General features: G+C 48.2%; 1 protein-coding gene across 1 annotated transcript in view; it reads left to right on the plus strand.

The window, feature by feature from the left end:
- The window catches only part of ITSN1 (intersectin 1), a 203,270-nt gene that overhangs the window by 172,569 nt on the left and 13,557 nt on the right, over window positions 1–17,144 (plus strand). The window contains exons 29-33 of the mRNA XM_046648063.1: window positions 989–1,110; window positions 2,582–2,688; window positions 8,810–8,993; window positions 10,789–10,887; window positions 15,299–15,466. Of these exons, the coding sequence (XP_046504019.1) occupies window positions 989–1,110; window positions 2,582–2,688; window positions 8,810–8,993; window positions 10,789–10,887; window positions 15,299–15,466 (680 nt within the window). The remainder of the gene's footprint in view (window positions 1–988; window positions 1,111–2,581; window positions 2,689–8,809; window positions 8,994–10,788; window positions 10,888–15,298; window positions 15,467–17,144) is intronic.

A 17,144-nucleotide genomic window follows, 5' to 3' on the forward strand; every position in this document is an offset into this window, starting at 1 on the left:
CACGGTCTGGGTGCGCCCCACATCTGCCCTGTTCCCAGGCCCATCAGGAGCCTCAGCACAGCCACTTCATCCTCCCAAAAGCAACCTCAGGACCACCTTATGCCCTCCTGTAGCTTGCACCCAGCAGTAGTGGTCCGGAGTAGTGTCCGGGCTCTGGAGTCAAAGTCAGGGTTCGACTCTTGGCTTCACCACCACCCAGCTCAGAGATCTTGTGTGAATCAGCCTCTCTAAGCCTCAGTTTCCTCGTCTGTGAAATGGAAATAATTGCACATCTATGTGGGCATTAAATGCAGCTGTCGATATAAAGCTCCCTGTCCAGAGCCTTGCGTGGTGTGAGCCTCCAGGAAACGTTGGCCACTTGTCCCGAACTCTTCTTTCTTAACATTCTTTTAGTGGTTTTGACGGAGCAGGAGTGTGCCTCCTGTATCAGCTTCCTAGGTAACAGATGACCTCGGACTGGGTGGCTAAAACAACAGAAATTTATTCTCTCCCAGTTCTGGAAATGAGAAGTCCAAAATCAAGGTGTTGGCAGGGCCGTGTGCCTCTGACCGCTTTAGGGGAGAATTTGTTCTCTGCCTTTCTCTTAGCTTCTGATGGCAGCCAGCAATCCTTGGCGTTCCTTGGCTTGTAGACATCTCTCTCTAGTCTCTGCCTCTGTTGTCACAGGACGTTCTTTCTGTCGTCTCTGTATTGTCTTCTTATGAGGACACCAGACATATTGGATTAGGGCCCACCCTAAGTGAGTATGACTTCGTCTGAATATGACTACATCTGCAGGAAACCCTATTTTCAAATAAGCTTGCATTCACAGGTACCAGAGGTTAGGACTTGAACATCTCTTTTTAGAGGACACTATGTAACCCTCAACACTGCCCGACTGGAGCAAGACCATAGACCCCAGCAGCCACGAGGACCCGGGGGTCTCGCTGTGAAGCTTATGGGCTTCCCCAGACTTGGACTCAAGTGTCCCATTGGTTGTGTTTTCCAGGGTGTTCAGATTTACATCTCTTGGACATGTTGACCCCAACTGAGAGAAAGAGACAAGGATACATCCACGAACTCATTGTCACGGAGGAGAACTATGTGAATGACCTGCAGCTTGTCACAGAGGTAACGGCGGCTGTGGGTGCTGGCGGGCGGTGGGGGGCACTGGCAGAGGGTGGGGAGAGGTGGAGGCCTCTGCCCAGGAGGCCCGTGCCCTGATTCTGAGTTTGAGAAACTCTCCAATGTTTGGGGAGCATCTGGGCGGTCGATCACATAGGAGATTTTTGCCCGAGAGAAGATGGTTAAATTCTCACCCATGGCCAACTCAGAGTCCTACCAACAGAGGGGCAGAGAGCCCTCTTGCCAAGGGACAATAAGCTGGGGGGAGCTGCATCGAAGGGGACACGTGGACGGTCAGCTGGGAGTCTAGGCTCTTCTCAGAGAAGTTGCAACTCAGCCACCAGCCCACAGAGCAAGTCAGGGCATCTCCCTGGCCTTCAGGGTTGGCATCTGAAAATGGCAGCCCTCTGGCCGACATCTTGCATTGTTCCTAGTGCTCCACATTGCCCCTGAGGGAAATCTGTTGCTGAGAAGGAAGATGCGTCCTCCCAGGTCCCCCGTGTAGCCCTGCATCCTGAATGACGCCTCATTTTGTCTCTGCCTGCAGGCAGCCATTGAAAGATCTTGGTCACCTGTCCAGAAGGATGGGGAGATGCAGAGTTGGGAAGCTTTGCTTTTCCAGAAGCTTTTTATCCATACGCCTGGGGAGTTGTCATATTAGGACATGGGGTTTTGCAGAGCTGGCTGTCAGGGTCGCTCTACAATTTGAAAAGTATTGTGGCGTGTAGAAATCCCACTCCTACCAACAGTGGTGAAACCATCTCCTCCTATCGTCTTAACAACCAGAGAAGACGTGCCTCGGTTACCCAGGCTGAATGAGTACAGGATGCGGGATAGGTTGCTGGCCCGCAAGGCCACCATTAACGCGTAGGAAAGATTGGTGCCAATTCAAAAAACATGCCCCTTTCTCGAGACACTTGTCTGTCACAAAATATTCAGTCTGGGATGTCCAGGATTGATTGTCCCCCCCCCCCCCCCTTGGATATGGCACTTTTGTGCAGTGGCCTGGTAGATGCCAGGTTCAATGTCGGCTTAAGGACTCATGAAGTGTAGGGCTCCCGGGGAACAGCCTCAGCCCAGCCAAGTGAGCTTCCCAGGTAGGCTGTCCCCATCCCTAACAAACTTTGGGAAGAGCGCCCTGCCCCCAATGGTAGATGACAGCCTCTTTGTAGGGGCTCACCACACGGGGTTCAGCCCAGATCACGGAGCTTGGGCCGGCTCATTTATTTCCCAGAGCCCAGGAGAAGAAAAACAATGCAGACCCAATGGGGGCCCCCTTTCAACGCCCCCCAGACAGAGGAGGGGCCATCTGCTTCAGAAACTCTGCAGGAAGGCTGGGCGTTCAGCTTCTGGGCTCCCCACAAAGCTGCAGACGCCTCGGTCCTTCCGGTCGCTCTGAACAGATCTGTGTGTGCGTGTGTTTGAGTTTTAAGCTAACTGTTTGCTTTCTGAACTGCTCCGTTTTCTGCACCTGTAGATCTTTCAGAAACCCCTGATGGAGTCTGAGCTGCTGACAGAAAAAGAGGGTGCTATGATTTTTGTTAACTGGAAGGAGCTGATTATGTGTAATATCAAACTACTGAAGTAAGCCTCTCTTCTCTAATGCCCGGCCTCGCTTCCCCCTCGGCTCTCACACACTAGCACTTCTGTGTGGCTTCGTCTGTGTGTCCCCTCTCCTCCGTGCATGCCGCCCTCTGTTTCTTTCTGCCGTGTTTGCTCATTTCCACTCACGAGCACCATCGCTCTTTTGCACCCTGCTGCATTCTGAAACACACCCCCACGTTTTTCATTGTGGAGAGTCAATTGCCAAGGCATCTGAGGTCCTCCTTTTACTGTGGTTCTAGAATTTCCAGAGCGAGGCCGATTCTGGCTCTCCATCACTGGCTGGCTCCATCCTGGGATGTGGGGCAGCCCCCCTGCCCCGCCTTTTCTCAGGCCTGGGGTCCAATGGGCGAGTATTGGCCTCTTGAGACATTCTTGGCTCCTGTAGAGGGAACGGTGGGACGGTTCACTGCCCACGGTCCGCAGCAGCTCCTGGGGGTGACTCACCAAGAAGCTGGCCTGGAGCTGGGTATTTTCTTCCTATTTCATCTGCAAAGTCAGCTACAGGGCCAGAGAGAAAGCACGGGGCCAGGAGTCCTGATACCTGGGTTTGGAGCCCAAATCACTGCCCTGCCTCTTTGAGCCTCAGTTTCCCCACCTGTAAAATGAAGGGATTGGATTACATCATCACAAATTCCCTTCCAGTTCTAAAAAAAAATCCAAATCTGTGTCCACCAGGCCCTCATTATAACATCACTTGCTAGGACACAGATCAAGTCCATGGTGATACAGCCAGCTGGGAGCAGGGGCCACCGTCTCCCTGGGGCAGAGAGTGACATGTGGCCCCCGGGAACTCGTGTCCACCCCAAGCTCTACGTGCACGTACTTGAGAAGCCGCTGTTTCCTGCAAGTGGTCCCTGTGCTGTTCTTATAATTTCAGGTCCCCACTTCCTTGAGTGTGTGTCGGGAGTGGATGAGGGATGGAGAGACGAGGGGCAGAGAGGTGGATGTGAAGAAAGGATGTAACGCCTCGTCTCCCTGTGTTCTAGAAGACAAATCAAAGATGACCCCGGGGGTGGAGGGGGTGGTTAGAGAAAGCGTTTCCATTATCCTCCTCGAAGAGGATGGGGTAGAAGCTTCTGAGTGCAGGTCTGCGTCAGACTCTCGGGCCCACGCCCTGCTCTTGCCCACTGCCTGTGTGTCTTTGAGCAGGTCCCTTGCGTTCCCTGGGCTCAGCGCCCTCCTCTGTAAAGTGGGGATGAAAAGAGTACCTACCACGTAGTGTTCTTATTAGGGGGCCTTTCGATGATGGTCCATAGTAAGCGCTGGGCTTGGGCTCTGGGGACCCTGGTGGCAGGGGCTGAGCACCCACCCTTGCCTTGGAGGGAGGCTGCCCTGTCACCAGGAGGCATGGGGGTTAGTTAACCCCTGAGCCCACCAGTACTAAACCTCAGGTGCTGGAGACAAGTCGTTTTTTAAAATTTTTTTAATTAAAAATGTTTTTTTAAAGATTGGCACCTGAGCTAACAACTGTTGCCAACCTTTTTTTTTCTTTCTGCTTTTTCTCCCCAAATCCCCCCAGTACATAGTTGCATTTTTTTTTTTTTTTGAGGAAGATTAGCCCTGAGCTAACTACTGCCAATCCTCCGTTTTTTTGCTGAGGAAGACTGGCCCTGAGCTAACATCCGTGCCCATCTTCCTCTACTTTATATGAGGGACTCCTACCACAGCATGGCGTTTCCCAAGCAGTGCCATGTCCGCACCTGGGATCCGAACTGGCGAACCCCGGGCCGCTCAAGCGGAACGTGCGCACTTAAATTTTGCGCCACCGGGCCGGCCCCCACATAGTTGCATATTTTAGTTGTGGGTCCTTCTAGTTGTGCCATGTGGGACGCCGCCTCAGCGTGGCCTGACGAGCAGTGCCATGTCTGTGCCTAGGATCCAAACCAGCGAAACCCTGGGCCGATGAAGTGGAGCACACGAACTTAACCGCTGGGCCGCGGGGCCGGCCCCAACAAGTAGTTTTAAAATAGACACAAAGTTTTTGTTGAAAATAAACCTGCAAGTCCAACCCCTTTCCTTGGGCAGCCATCAGCGGGGGACGGGGACGTGGGAGACGTGTCTGAGGCTTCCGAGCGTCTGTCCCTGGTCCCCCATCAGAGTTGTCCCGAGGGAAACGGCGTCCCATGCCTTTCTGTTGTCCTCCCACTTCTCGCTCTCCCTCCTGCTCTAGCCTGGGAAGAAGCAGCCCCTTTCTTGAGCTCTGTCGGGGCCGGGCCTGCCTGCTCCTCCCTCCTGTTAGCGCTGATGTGCTCCACAGCCCCAGAGGTAGGAATTGAGAGCTGTTACAGCTGGGAAACAAGGCTCAGAGAGGTTGAGCAACTTGCCCGAAGTCACACAGAAGGCGAGCGAGTCCCCCGGACTGCTCTGTGGATGACACCCAGGGTCCCACTGGGGCTTCCACCCTGCCCTGCCCCTGATGGAAAGAACATGGAACCAGGAGGCAGACGTCTTGAGTTTTTATGGTAGCTCCAGCGCCTTCTCACTTGTTCTGGGCAGTTTCCTTGGCCAGCCTGTAAAATTGCAGTGTGGTACCTGCCCTCTAAGATGCAGGGTTATTCTGAGGAGCAAGGCGGGCAGGTGCACGCCTGGCACGCTCTCCGTCATCACACAGACGTGCACGGGCACCATCCCCTCCCGTCACAGTGTCCCTGTGCTCTGTCCCCTCCTCTGATGACGTGTTAGTTTGGACGAACTGGCTAATGTTGTCATCTTCCAGGTAAAATATGTAACAGGAGCCTCCAGGGCACCTGGTTTCGTTTTCTGTTTGTTTTTTTTTTTTTCCCTTTTCAACATCATATTGTGAAAAATTACAACCTACAGAAAAACTGAAAGAACTGTGGGGTGAGCACCCATGTGGTAGGTTGTACAATGACATTTTGCCATATTCGCTTTGCTGCATAGGCTTAATTTATTCAGGCAATGGAATAACCCCAACGCTGGGGAGACGTGGGGGCTCCTGGCAGGCTGGAAGAGGGCGGCACTTGGGGATAAAGAGGATTTAGGGCAGCAGTGCCTGGAAGCCACCGTGAGCAGCCACATATCTGGCATTCCTGGTTGAAGGGCCAGCAGCTCCTCGTACTTCGGGGGGAAGGGGTCATAGGATTTATCAAACAGATAAATAAGAAATAGATAAAATGAAAATAAAAGGGGGCAACTGGGACATATGGACTTCCTACTAATGATGCCTCTGGTTGGGTTAGAGTGGATGACTGACTTTCTTACTGGTGAATGGAGAGCTGAGAAATTTGCCTTTATTAAGCAGAGCAGGGCAGAAACATCAGAACCTTTTGCTATTAAGAGCCAGGTGCAGGCCGCTAGGGGCAGCTGTCGGAGAGACAGCAGAAGGGATGCGGAAGTGAGGTAGGGCCTGCAAACCCAGGTGCTGGGAACTGTTTATTTTTTATCAAGATCCTCCCCTGCCTCCTTGCTTGAAAAAAAGAAAGAAGGAAAAGAAAAAAATGAAAGAGCTTCTCCAAAAAAAAGTTCTCTTAAATATAAAATATTTGATTTACTTCCTAAAACTTAAGAACAATAGACACGATTTTATTTGAAGCAGAAAACAAAAGAAAAACAAAAAGCAAGAAATATATCTTGGAGGGTAAAAACAGGATGGAGAGAAAGAAGGAAAAATGGAGCTTTGGGCTGGGAGTAGGGAGAAAGAGAGGGAAAAAGAGAGCATGGAAGAAATGAAGAGAAGGACAGCAGCAGAGAAGTGCAGAGGGGCCCTGGAAACAGGACAGCGGGAATCGGGAATCAGACAGAGAGGTTTGGGCGAGATGGCAGGGCTGCTTCGGGAGGAAGGAGGGAGCAGGAGCCGAGAGCAGCTCCGGGTGTGGAGGTGGGTCCGGGGCTTTGAGACTGCTGTCCCACGCACGGTGCTTACAAACTGCAGGCTCCAGAGTCAGACCACCCGGGTTCAAGGGCTATCTCTATCACCTATGGGGCCTGTGACTTTGGTCAAGTCACTCAATTTCTGTGTGCCTCAGTTTCCACAATTAGAAGATAATAAGTAATAAACGTAAAAAAAAAAAGTGTTGGGTGCATAGGACGTGTTAATAAGCGCCAGTTCATTTGACCGTCCGCTCGGTCTGCAGCCTTCAGAGGTTGGGAACATCTATTTGTTCAGCAAACATTCGCGCGCTCTTTGAAATGTTCCTTAGCTGATTGAATACCCTCGCAGTTCAAGCCTAGAATCTGTAAAACTTTTTATGAGATTACAAATCAGCTCACCAAAGGACCGGGCTGTGGCTGCAGCAGCCGAGTCCTGTGACCCCTGAGCCTGGTGACACCCCCTGTTGAAATCCATTCAAGCCGGGTCCTCTTAGGTCTTGCCTGTGCAGCAGAACTTCCCAGAAGGAGGCCCACAACTGAACCTAATAGGTGCTTGACCCCTCTTAGGGCCTGATTTTCAGGCTGCCTCCTGGATGGACAGCTTGAGTCTCAATGTGGCCCCCCGAACCCAGGAACTGGTCTAACTTCCTCAAGACAATGACGATCTGCTTATGATCTTTCTTCTTTTCCCTTTTTCTTGTCTCCCCATCATTTAAAAAAAAGAGGAGGGCGATGATAAAAGTACTTTTATTCCCTTGCAGAGCGATTGTTTTGCTCCTTGTAGGAAAATGATGGAATGATGCAATTTCTTCCTGTTTCCATCCATAGCAGGTTTGCAACATGGTTATCGAGGGCTCTCATTCCCCAAAATTGGTGGTGACGTCACCCTTGAGTAAATTTCTACACTTTGGGAGATATTCCACACCAACCCACAAAATGGCGAGTGGCCATTGGGCCATCCTGAGGGTACCAAGCTGCCACTCCTCACACCCCAGGCAGCCAGTGCTGATGCGCATCTCCATCCACCAGGGCATCTGCTTGAGGTTGAGTGGCTAATTGTTCAGACCACATAACTTACTCTATCTAAAGTTTCTCTCCTTGGCTTGCTTGCCCAATACAAGGATGTTTTTTCTTTATCCAAAAATGTAGGAGAAATAAAATAAAGTGATCTGAAGTTTTTAAAGCCCAATACTAAGATTGCAGAGCCTTCTTGGAATAATACAGCCCTACCCGTGACCATGAAGAGAGCCAAAGGCATTCACAGTGACATCCTCCCACCCTTATGTTAAAATCGTATATCACACCATTCTGTTCCATCCATCCGTCCATCCATCCGTCCGTCCATCCATCCATCCATCTGTGGTCACTAGACAGAACACACTCATGGCCTCATATACTGTGGTCCTGCCCTCACAGTACATCGCTATCCTTGCCATGTAGAAGCTCAGTGTCATGCACCTTCTAGATACCAGAGTTAAGAGTTCGCATGTTAGAGCTGGAAGGGTGGGACGTACAGTCTTGGTTATCTTGCCCCTGAACACTCAGACGTGGCTGGACCCCGGAACAAATAGCTCCCAGTTGCTCCAGTCCCGTCTCGGCTTCCAGGGTGTAAACTGTTTGGGTCCCTTGGCCCATCGTCGTATTAATAGGCTTCTTTCCTCAGAACCCCTCTTAAGCCAGACACCTTCAAATTAGCCACAGCAGTGAAGCAGTGAACGGCCTTGACACCTGGCCTTGGTGAACGTAATGGGATTATTTTTCTATGGCAGTTGATTTACACCTTAATCATGTTCCGTTTAGTCTGAAAACGGGCCTCCATGTTCACTGGCAAAAGCAGCTTCCCTTGGGTGGCATCCGCCCCAGAAACAGGGTCAGCGTGGAGGCTGTACCAGCCCGGGGCCTTCACCACACATAATCCACAAAGTGAGACATCAACACGGGGATCCAGTCTGAGTTATTAAAGAAACGATTGCATATTTCTCCCTAAGAAAAAATTGTTTTTTAGGCTGATTTGTTCGGCAAAGACTTTTTTTTTTAAGTTTTTATTCTTAAGAGCCAGCAAACAGCCATTATGCCAAAAAAAAATGCTCTGGTCACACCTCTCTGTAGAATTAGACGTGTTTCTTTTTCTGTTCCTTGTCTCTCAAATAGATCCTTTAGTGGCCCTTGGGTTTGTGCCCCTCACACACATTCTGTTTCTGTACCGCCTAGAAGTGTGCCGTGTCAGAGAGTGTGAGGGCGGGAGCTCACCTCTCGTGTTTCTGTGCAGAGCACTGAGAGTTCGCAAGAAAATGTCTGGGGAGAAGATGCCCGTGAAGATGATCGGTGACATCCTGACGGCCCAGCTGCCGCACATGCAGCCTTACATCCGCTTCTGCAGCTGCCAGCTCAACGGGGCGGCCCTGATCCAGCAGAAGACGGACGAGGCCCCGGACTTCAAGGAGTTTGTCAAAGTAAGGAGCCCAGGCTGAGCCGAGACCCTGTCCCCCGAGGGGCCATCTTTGGGCAGCTGGGTGTGCTAGGGGCTAATTCGAAAGTCTGCAAGCATATTTCTGCTACAGGCCAGCAGGGACTGAGGGCTTGGCTGGACCATGGGGAGCTGGCACTAGCTGACAGGTGTGGCCATGATCAAAGAGATGGCCTTGGAGAGGAGGGGCCAGCCTGGACTGGAAGCTTTGATCTGTTGTCCAGGTGTTACCGGTGTTATTTGAATACAGGTTTAAATTTTCCATCTTATTTGTTAAGCCCAGGAGGGCTGGCGGGTCTCAGGTTTCCTATCCTGTTTAATCCGAGCACCCTCAGATCTTTGCTGGTGTCTGCCCTTCCCCTGCAGAGGGAATGGCCAGGATTCCTGAAGGACCCTTTGTTCCTTTCCCCATTGCCTCAAGCTCTAGGCCGCCCATAGGAGTCAATGTGGGATGCCAGGATCTCTGCTTCAGGGGGTAACAAGGGTCTGGAGAGCCGTGTGTCCAGCAGGGGACATTTGGGGAAGTGGGCCCCATGCTGTGGGAGGCCCCAGGCCCTGGGCCTGCTGACCTGGGCCATGACCTTGACCAGGTGGGGTCCCTGCTGGCCATGCCACCCTACACCATCAGCCCCCACCTCTCCCAGAGGAAAAAGATAGGAAGAGAATAAAATAACTTCCGCTAAACAGCTACATTTCAATGAATAGACAGCAAAATAATAGTAATAATAACGACAGGCTTACCTTTGTGCCTCATGCATTTGGGGGGCAGGCCGTGCCCTCCTGCTCCATTGTCGTGTTTGTGGAATCGTCATTGTGAGGTGAAAGCAGGGTCTCTTTTGGCCAGAGCATCACTTGTGCCTGATCTTTCTTTTTCCTCCTGGTTCTTCTCAACACGAAATGCTTTGATTTGCCTGCCAATGAATGGGGCATCCTAACTTCCTTCTAAGGGGAGAAACGGTGCTAAGAAGTAGGCCGAGGGTGGGCGAAGTGTTCCTGGATTAACGATGTCCATGGCTGGAGCAGGTTCCGGGGCCAGCAGTTCCTGCTGCTTGGGGCCCAGGTTGTGGCAGCTGCCCATTTCTAAGGCATTAGCCATGACCAGAGCCTTTGAGGGCCGTCTCCGTATAAGCCCTGTGGCCTGTGGACGGGATCACCTTTCAGGGGAGGAAGGACTCTGTCCTCCAGTTGAGCTGACAAAAGTGGTGGGAAGCAAGAGGCAGGGAGCCCAGGCTGGATGTGACCCCCAGGCCCTGAGGTTGGAGTGCTGACCCCTCCTGCGTCAGCTCCACAGACCTTCCCTGCCTGGGGCTCCCATGGCATCTGCAGGCTCCAGCCGAAACAATGAGATTCAGCCCTTCCAGCATCCCTGGGACTTCCGGGGGATCTTTATTCTGACCCTCTAGTCTTGTGATCATCCTTGTTCCTGGGAATGTTATACAGTTTTGGCAGATATCCGGAAGAAATATTCCCTGTAAAGCTGGAATCGCATCTCCGTAAGCAAGGAGACATGGGTCCCATGGAGAGTCTGCGGGATCTGAAGAGCAGGGCTTAACCCTGGTGGCTGAGTCACACCTGCGTGTCGCCTGCTCTCCATCTGGGAAGTGACCCGTCCCACACCAGGGGTGACTAGTCAGGCCCTTCCAACTCCAGGCTCCTCAGCTGTGATCCAGATAAACGAGACGATATGATGGGTGGAGAGTCCTAAATTAACAACAGCGTTGATGTCACTGACTGGATTTTGCAGATTTCTTAAGTACCTTTAAAAAAATCTCTTATTTCAGAGATTGGCAATGGACCCTCGCTGTAAAGGGATGCCACTGTCTAGCTTTATACTGAAGCCCATGCAACGGGTAACAAGATACCCACTGATCATTAAAAATGTAAGTACTTGTCTTGCCTTTTCAAGCAGAGGAATGCTTTCTCGGCATTTCTGGGCTCCAGGGTCCCGGGCAAGTTCCCCCGCCAACACACCTGGTATCTGTTGTGAGAAATCACGTTGTTGAGAAAACAGGATGTTGGAGGCATGTGCTTGGTAACTCAGAAAGAAAAGCTGTATACCGTGAAAAGAGCTAATAATATACGTCCTTCAGTGGTGCGACCTTATGAGTTGGAAAATGAGAGCTCACATCTTGATTCTTTTCCTAAGAGAGGCAGAATGCCTCTATACCTTGATTTTCCCAACAAGGAAGAGAGAGAGAAATAGAATTCCCAGCACCCACCTTCAGAAGGCCATTGTGAGACACTCTTTGTTGATATTAAACGGCTGTTGTTCTCCTGTGACTTCAAGAAAGCCAACGCCAAAAGACAAGAGAAAAATTAAGGTTTCAGTGACCCCAGCTGTAAAATGAGTGGACAGACGTAGACATCCTCTGCGCCTGTGACTATGTAACCACAGGGAGGATAGCTTCCCGAGAGAGGTTTTAGAGCTGGTTCCATTTAATGGTGAATTTAGAAACCCAGATCTGGGCACTGGTGTGCTCATTGCTACTGGGGTGTTATGCCCTTTTGGGTCTCTCAGTGGCACAGTTGGGAAATTTATGTATGTATATTTATACACACATATTTATGTATACACAAGTGTACATACATATATTTATTTCCAGAGCAATCCGTCTACTGTATATTATAATGTACATTAAAATCCATGAGTTCACACGGATACCCCCTTTTCTAATCTAATACCATAGAATTTATTCTAGCCTTCCCTCTTTCTATGTTTGTATCTCCCTTCTCCGTGAGAAACTTGGCTCTCATTATCCTCAGTAAGGTTACTTATTTGCTCAATCCCCCTATAAGTAACACATCTCTCTCTCATGTAAGCCACGTCCTAAGTTCAACCCCAGCTTGACCCCACAGAATGCACTGTGGCCACCCTGGCTGGGTGAAAGAATTAGTTTTGAAATAAGCTTTCAACCTGCTGTTTCCTCTCTTCCAACTCGATGGTTACTATTTAACTAGCTCAGCACTTTTCTGTGCTTCCCCCAATATTTAATTGCAAATTAAAGTTAGAAACAAACTTTTAAAATAGAAGTTCTAGATCTAGCCAATGGGGGGAAAAACAAGAAAAGAACTGAGAAGCATAAATAATAAAAAGAAAAAAACTAATTATCATTATTTGCAGAAACACGATTGCTGCCCATTAGAGAACCCAAGAGAATGAGCTGAAAACTAGCCACTCTAAGAAGAGAGTTTTGAAGTGTGGCCAGTTATAAAATACACATGGAAAACCATAAAAGTACTAAGACTAAATTTTTTTTTATAATACTGAGGTGGAGAAATTCTTAGCATGATACCAAAGACAGGGCCTGAAAGGATTTAGAGTTGTAGCAACTTAAAAAGAAATCCTTTATTCTGGGAACAACTTAGGTGTTCATTAAGGAGAGTAGTTAAAGAAATTGTGGTAGGTCTGTACTATGAAAATATTTTAAAAGATAGACAGAGACTTCTATGTATTAGCATGGAAAGACAGCCAGAAAATGCTAGGAGTTAGAAAAAAAACAAAAAATGCTTCATGAGCAATCCTACAGTGTGGTCCATTTTAGACAACAGAGGGAGAACTCTGTGTAGAGGATCTAAGGAGAACTGAAGGATGCCCTCTGGTCTGTTGGCATGGTTACCCCTGGGGTGGGACAGTGAAGGGAATTTTCACACTTGCTCTATATACTTCTGCATTATTTGAATCTTGCATATCAAGAATGTGTCAATATATTATTTGTACATTTTTCTTAAAAATTTCTATGTAACAAAATGTAATGAACAACATTGAAAGACGTGACAGATATAAACTGGGTAACCATATTTTTGACTAGATACTTAGGCACTGAAATATACATGGATATCTCTATCTATCTCTCTATCTATTTATCTAAAGCATTCTTACAACTAAAAAAAAGAAATATCTTAATAGAAAAATAGATAAAATATATAACTAGACATTTCTGAGAGGAGTGTAGAGTAGCAGTAAAGAGCACATAGTCAGGAGCCAGGCTGCCTGGGTTTGAATCTTGGTAACACTGCTGTGTCCCCTTGGGCAAGTTGCTTAACCTCTCTGGGCCTCAGTTTCCTTATCTGTACAATAAGAACACTAATAGTACTTTACCGAATAGTGTTGTGAAAATTAACTGAGTTAATGTATGTGAAGTGTTTGGTTCATACTAAGCAGTATATAAATATTAGTTTTACCATTTAGTACACTTACATACTAAATGTACAAAAAGTTTAAATTCACTGGTAATAAAAGAAATGCATAACAAAACAGGAAAATATCTTGATTTTGGCTTGCCAGATAGGCATATATTAAAAAGATTGTAGGTCCCCAGTGTTGGCGAGGATGCCAGTGGAAGATAAACTGGTTCAGCTTTTTGGAAGGCAGTGTATAGATCAAACTTCCCTTTGGCTCAGCACTTCCACCTCTAGAATTTATTCTTTTATTCTTTTTTTTTTTTTTTTTTTTTTGCTGAGGAAGATTAGCCCTGAGCTAACATCTGTGCCAATCTTTCTCCACTTTATATGTGGGGCACCACCACAGCATGGCTAATGAGTGGTGTAGATCCACACACAGGATCTGAACCCCCGAACCTGGGCTGCCAAAGTGGAACACTCCGAACTTAACCACTACACCACTGGGCTGGCCACCAGGAATTTATTCTAAAGCAATAATAAGACAAATATTGAAAAATTGGAAACAACCTGAAGTTTTATGGAAAGGAAACTGTTTAAGAGCAAAGCAGTTCATCCTTACAATGACATATCATAGGATCCTTAAAAATGATAGCATAGATCCATATGAAATGGACATCACAGGATATGCCGTAACTGCTATGAAGTGGGGAGAAAAGCAGAGTACAATGTGGGACAGGGTAGGGTGGTAACATGATCCAATTTCTATTTTTAAAAATTATGCATATATATATATATCTATGTATCTAGATGTATATGGATGTGTATTATGTATATACTTATCTAGGCAGAGTAGATTAACAAATATGTATTCAGAAATGATCTCCAGATGGGGAGATTATGGGTGATTTTTACGTTCTTTATAACTTTCAGAGTTTTCTAGATTTTTTATATTGAACAACATTACTTTTACAATTAGACAAGTCAACAAACCTGTTTTTATTTTGAAACCAAACCAAACCAATGAGTTCACACAATTCAGCTGTGTAGGCTTTCAGTCTGGAGGCGTGGTCCTCAGACTTGGCTGCATGTTGGAATCCCCTGGAGAGCTCTAGAAAATTCCTATGCTTGAGTCCCACCCCCAGGGGTTCTGATATGGTTGGGGTTGAGGCATCAGGATTTTTCAAAGGAATTTAAAAGTACATCCAGGATTGGTCCAGAGGTTGGGGTTGTTACTTGGAGATGATTGACAGGCACAAAGGAAGCAGAATGTGTGTTTTTCTCAATTCGGGTGCCTACCTAGGACTTTAAACCAAAGTATACCTTTGAAATGAGATATTTATTCAGGGTAAGGCTCATTTGAGTTGTTTGTATGTGGACAAGGCCTGGGCAGGTACACCCTCAACATGCTTCTGGCACATTCCAAAAGGGGCTTAGGGCCTTCCTTTGTTCTTAGGGTCTTTCTTCATAAGGTCTGCTTTCAGTGCCCTCAAGGTCCTTTGAGAATCTGATGGTAATTGCTATCATTTATTGAGCACCTGCTAAGGGAGAGATACTTTGCAAACTGCTTCATTGTATCAAGTCATTGAGTCCTCCAAACAACCTCTAAGGAGGTGCTATCAGAAGCTCCATTTTTCATACGAGGAAAGTGAGGCTCAGAATATATATGTGCCAGCCACTATCATGGCTGATCAATGGCAGAGCAGGGATTTTTAACCCAGGAGGTCTTGCTCCAGAACTGGTGCTCTAACCGCTGGCTTGGAATGCTCTACCTAGAAAAACACACATTTGCTCAGATTCATCTGTTTGCATGCAGTTCCAAAGGTGCACAGACACCTGCAGCAGTGCACAGACCCAGGAGAGAGCCATTCTTTAGGGAGAAATCCACATGGGGTGCCTTATTGTCCTCGCTGCAGCCGCTGCCCTCCTCATACCCCAAGTGAAAATAATGTGGCATCCTCTGCTCCCCAAGGGGACCCTGCCAACAAGGGGTGGCTGTCACGCTCCATGTCATTGTTGCAGTGGGTGCTCGGAGCTGCAGTTGCTTGTGTGGGCACGGTTCAGGAAATGTCTGTGCTGTGCCCTACCTCCGCTGAGCCTGGCCCTCCAGGACAGTGAACCCCGGGCCCACCTGCACTGCCTAAGGTTGTTGTCTTCTGTTCTTCTCTGCAGATCCTGGAAAACACTCCTGAAAACCACCCTGACCACAGCCACCTGAAGCATGCCCTGGAGAAGGCGGAAGAGCTGTGTTCCCAGGTGAACGAAGGAGTGCGGGAGAAGGAGAACTCCGACCGGCTGGAGTGGATCCAAGCCCACGTGCAGTGTGAAGGCCTGTCTGAGGTAGCTGCCCCAGGGGAGGGACCCGCGCCTCCCCCTGCTGAGCCTCGGCAGCCAGCTTCAAGGACGATGAGAAAGATCATGAAGTGTGTCCCTCTCCAGCCCACCGCGTGCTAATTCTCTCTTCAGCAGCTTCTAATCTGCTATTGAATCCATCCACGGAGTTTTTTATTTCAATTTTTCTTTCCAGCTCCAGCAGTTCTATGTATGTCGTCAAATCTGGGCTTCTTTCTTGTGTGTGGCTCCTGGCACCAAGGACCGTGCTTCTCATTTGTTTCCTAACACATTTTAAACACATTCCTGTATATTTCAAATCTGATAATTTCAGTTTCTGAAGTTACGGATGCCACTCTTTTGTCTGTTGCCTCTGCCAGCTCTCCCCACACATGCCTGTTTCACTGCACGTATTGTGGTTTTTGACTGTGAGCTCAATGTTCCTTGAAACTTTATCTGTGGGATCTTTGAGGTCTGAAGTTCCATTCCTCCTGGGAGGATTGCTACCAGGTTCACCCTAAATTAAATTTGGGGGGGTTTTGGGGTCACACTAGTTGTGTGAATTATGATTGTGAACCTGTTTGAGAGCTGATTTGTGGTTACAAATTCTTAGGGGCATTTTTTTCCCCTCCACTTACACCAAGACTGAAAACAAGCAAGTTTCCTTTCTCCTCCCTTCTGTGCTTGAGTTTACTTGTCATTCTCCCTCTGGGGTCCAGCTTTTTTAATCTCCTTTTAGATCCTTCACTTCATGTAGGCCTTGGACGCATCTCTTGTCTCCTGCATCCCAGATAGCCATTAAAATGGATGTTCAAGGTCACCAGATTCAAGAGAGACTCTTAGGGCTAAAGCCAGTTTTGGGGTTGTTTATCTCCTGGGGTTCACATTTTCATTCTGTTTTTTGGCCTCTGCAAATTTTTTCCCTTTGTTTTTATTTTTACTACCTTGCTTGCATTTTAAAAGTACATTTTTATATTTTACTCAGCTTTTAAAATTTTCATTGGATGAGTCAGATCTCTAGTCCACCATTCTCTTCTTGTCGCTTATCTTTCCTTTCGTCTCATTCAGTCTTCCTGCCTGTTTTCTCTCTCTCGCTCTTTCCCTCTGTGCACACATGTACACACACACACACAAACACACCATCCACTAGGGTTTACCAAAACGCCCAGGCAGAATGCGTCTCCCTCATCCACTTTTCCTGTGGCTTCTCCCTTCTTACAAGATCCAAAGGCAGTCGCCCCCTGAGGAAGTCCCCGCCAGAATTCTGAGTTGATATGCAACCCAAGGGCATTCATTGGTTGGTTGGCTTATTCACTCATTCATTCATTCACTCACTTGTTCATTCAATAAACATTTATCGAGGACCTGCCCACGTGCCAGTGCTTAGTACTAAACACTGAGCACATGAAAATCAAGATGATGTGACCCCCCTCCTCCTCCTCTCAAGGAGCCTACGGTCCTGGATGAGGTGGAGAGGTTAAACCAAAATTCACAACAAAATGTGAGGAGCGATGAGGAGGAACCAGCTGCCAAGTGCTGTGGGAACATGCGATGGGAGGGAAGGAATGGTCGTGGAGGGATTCAGGGAAGTGTTGGAGAAGGTGACACTTGGCTGGGTGTTGAAGGATGAAGATCTCTCTCCAAGAAAGAATCCAAGGGGAGAGCTTTTCGGCGGAGGGCACAGCCT

This window comes from Equus quagga, chromosome 21 (assembly GCF_021613505.1).
Source record: "Equus quagga isolate Etosha38 chromosome 21, UCLA_HA_Equagga_1.0, whole genome shotgun sequence".
Taxonomy (NCBI): domain Eukaryota; kingdom Metazoa; phylum Chordata; class Mammalia; order Perissodactyla; family Equidae; genus Equus; species Equus quagga.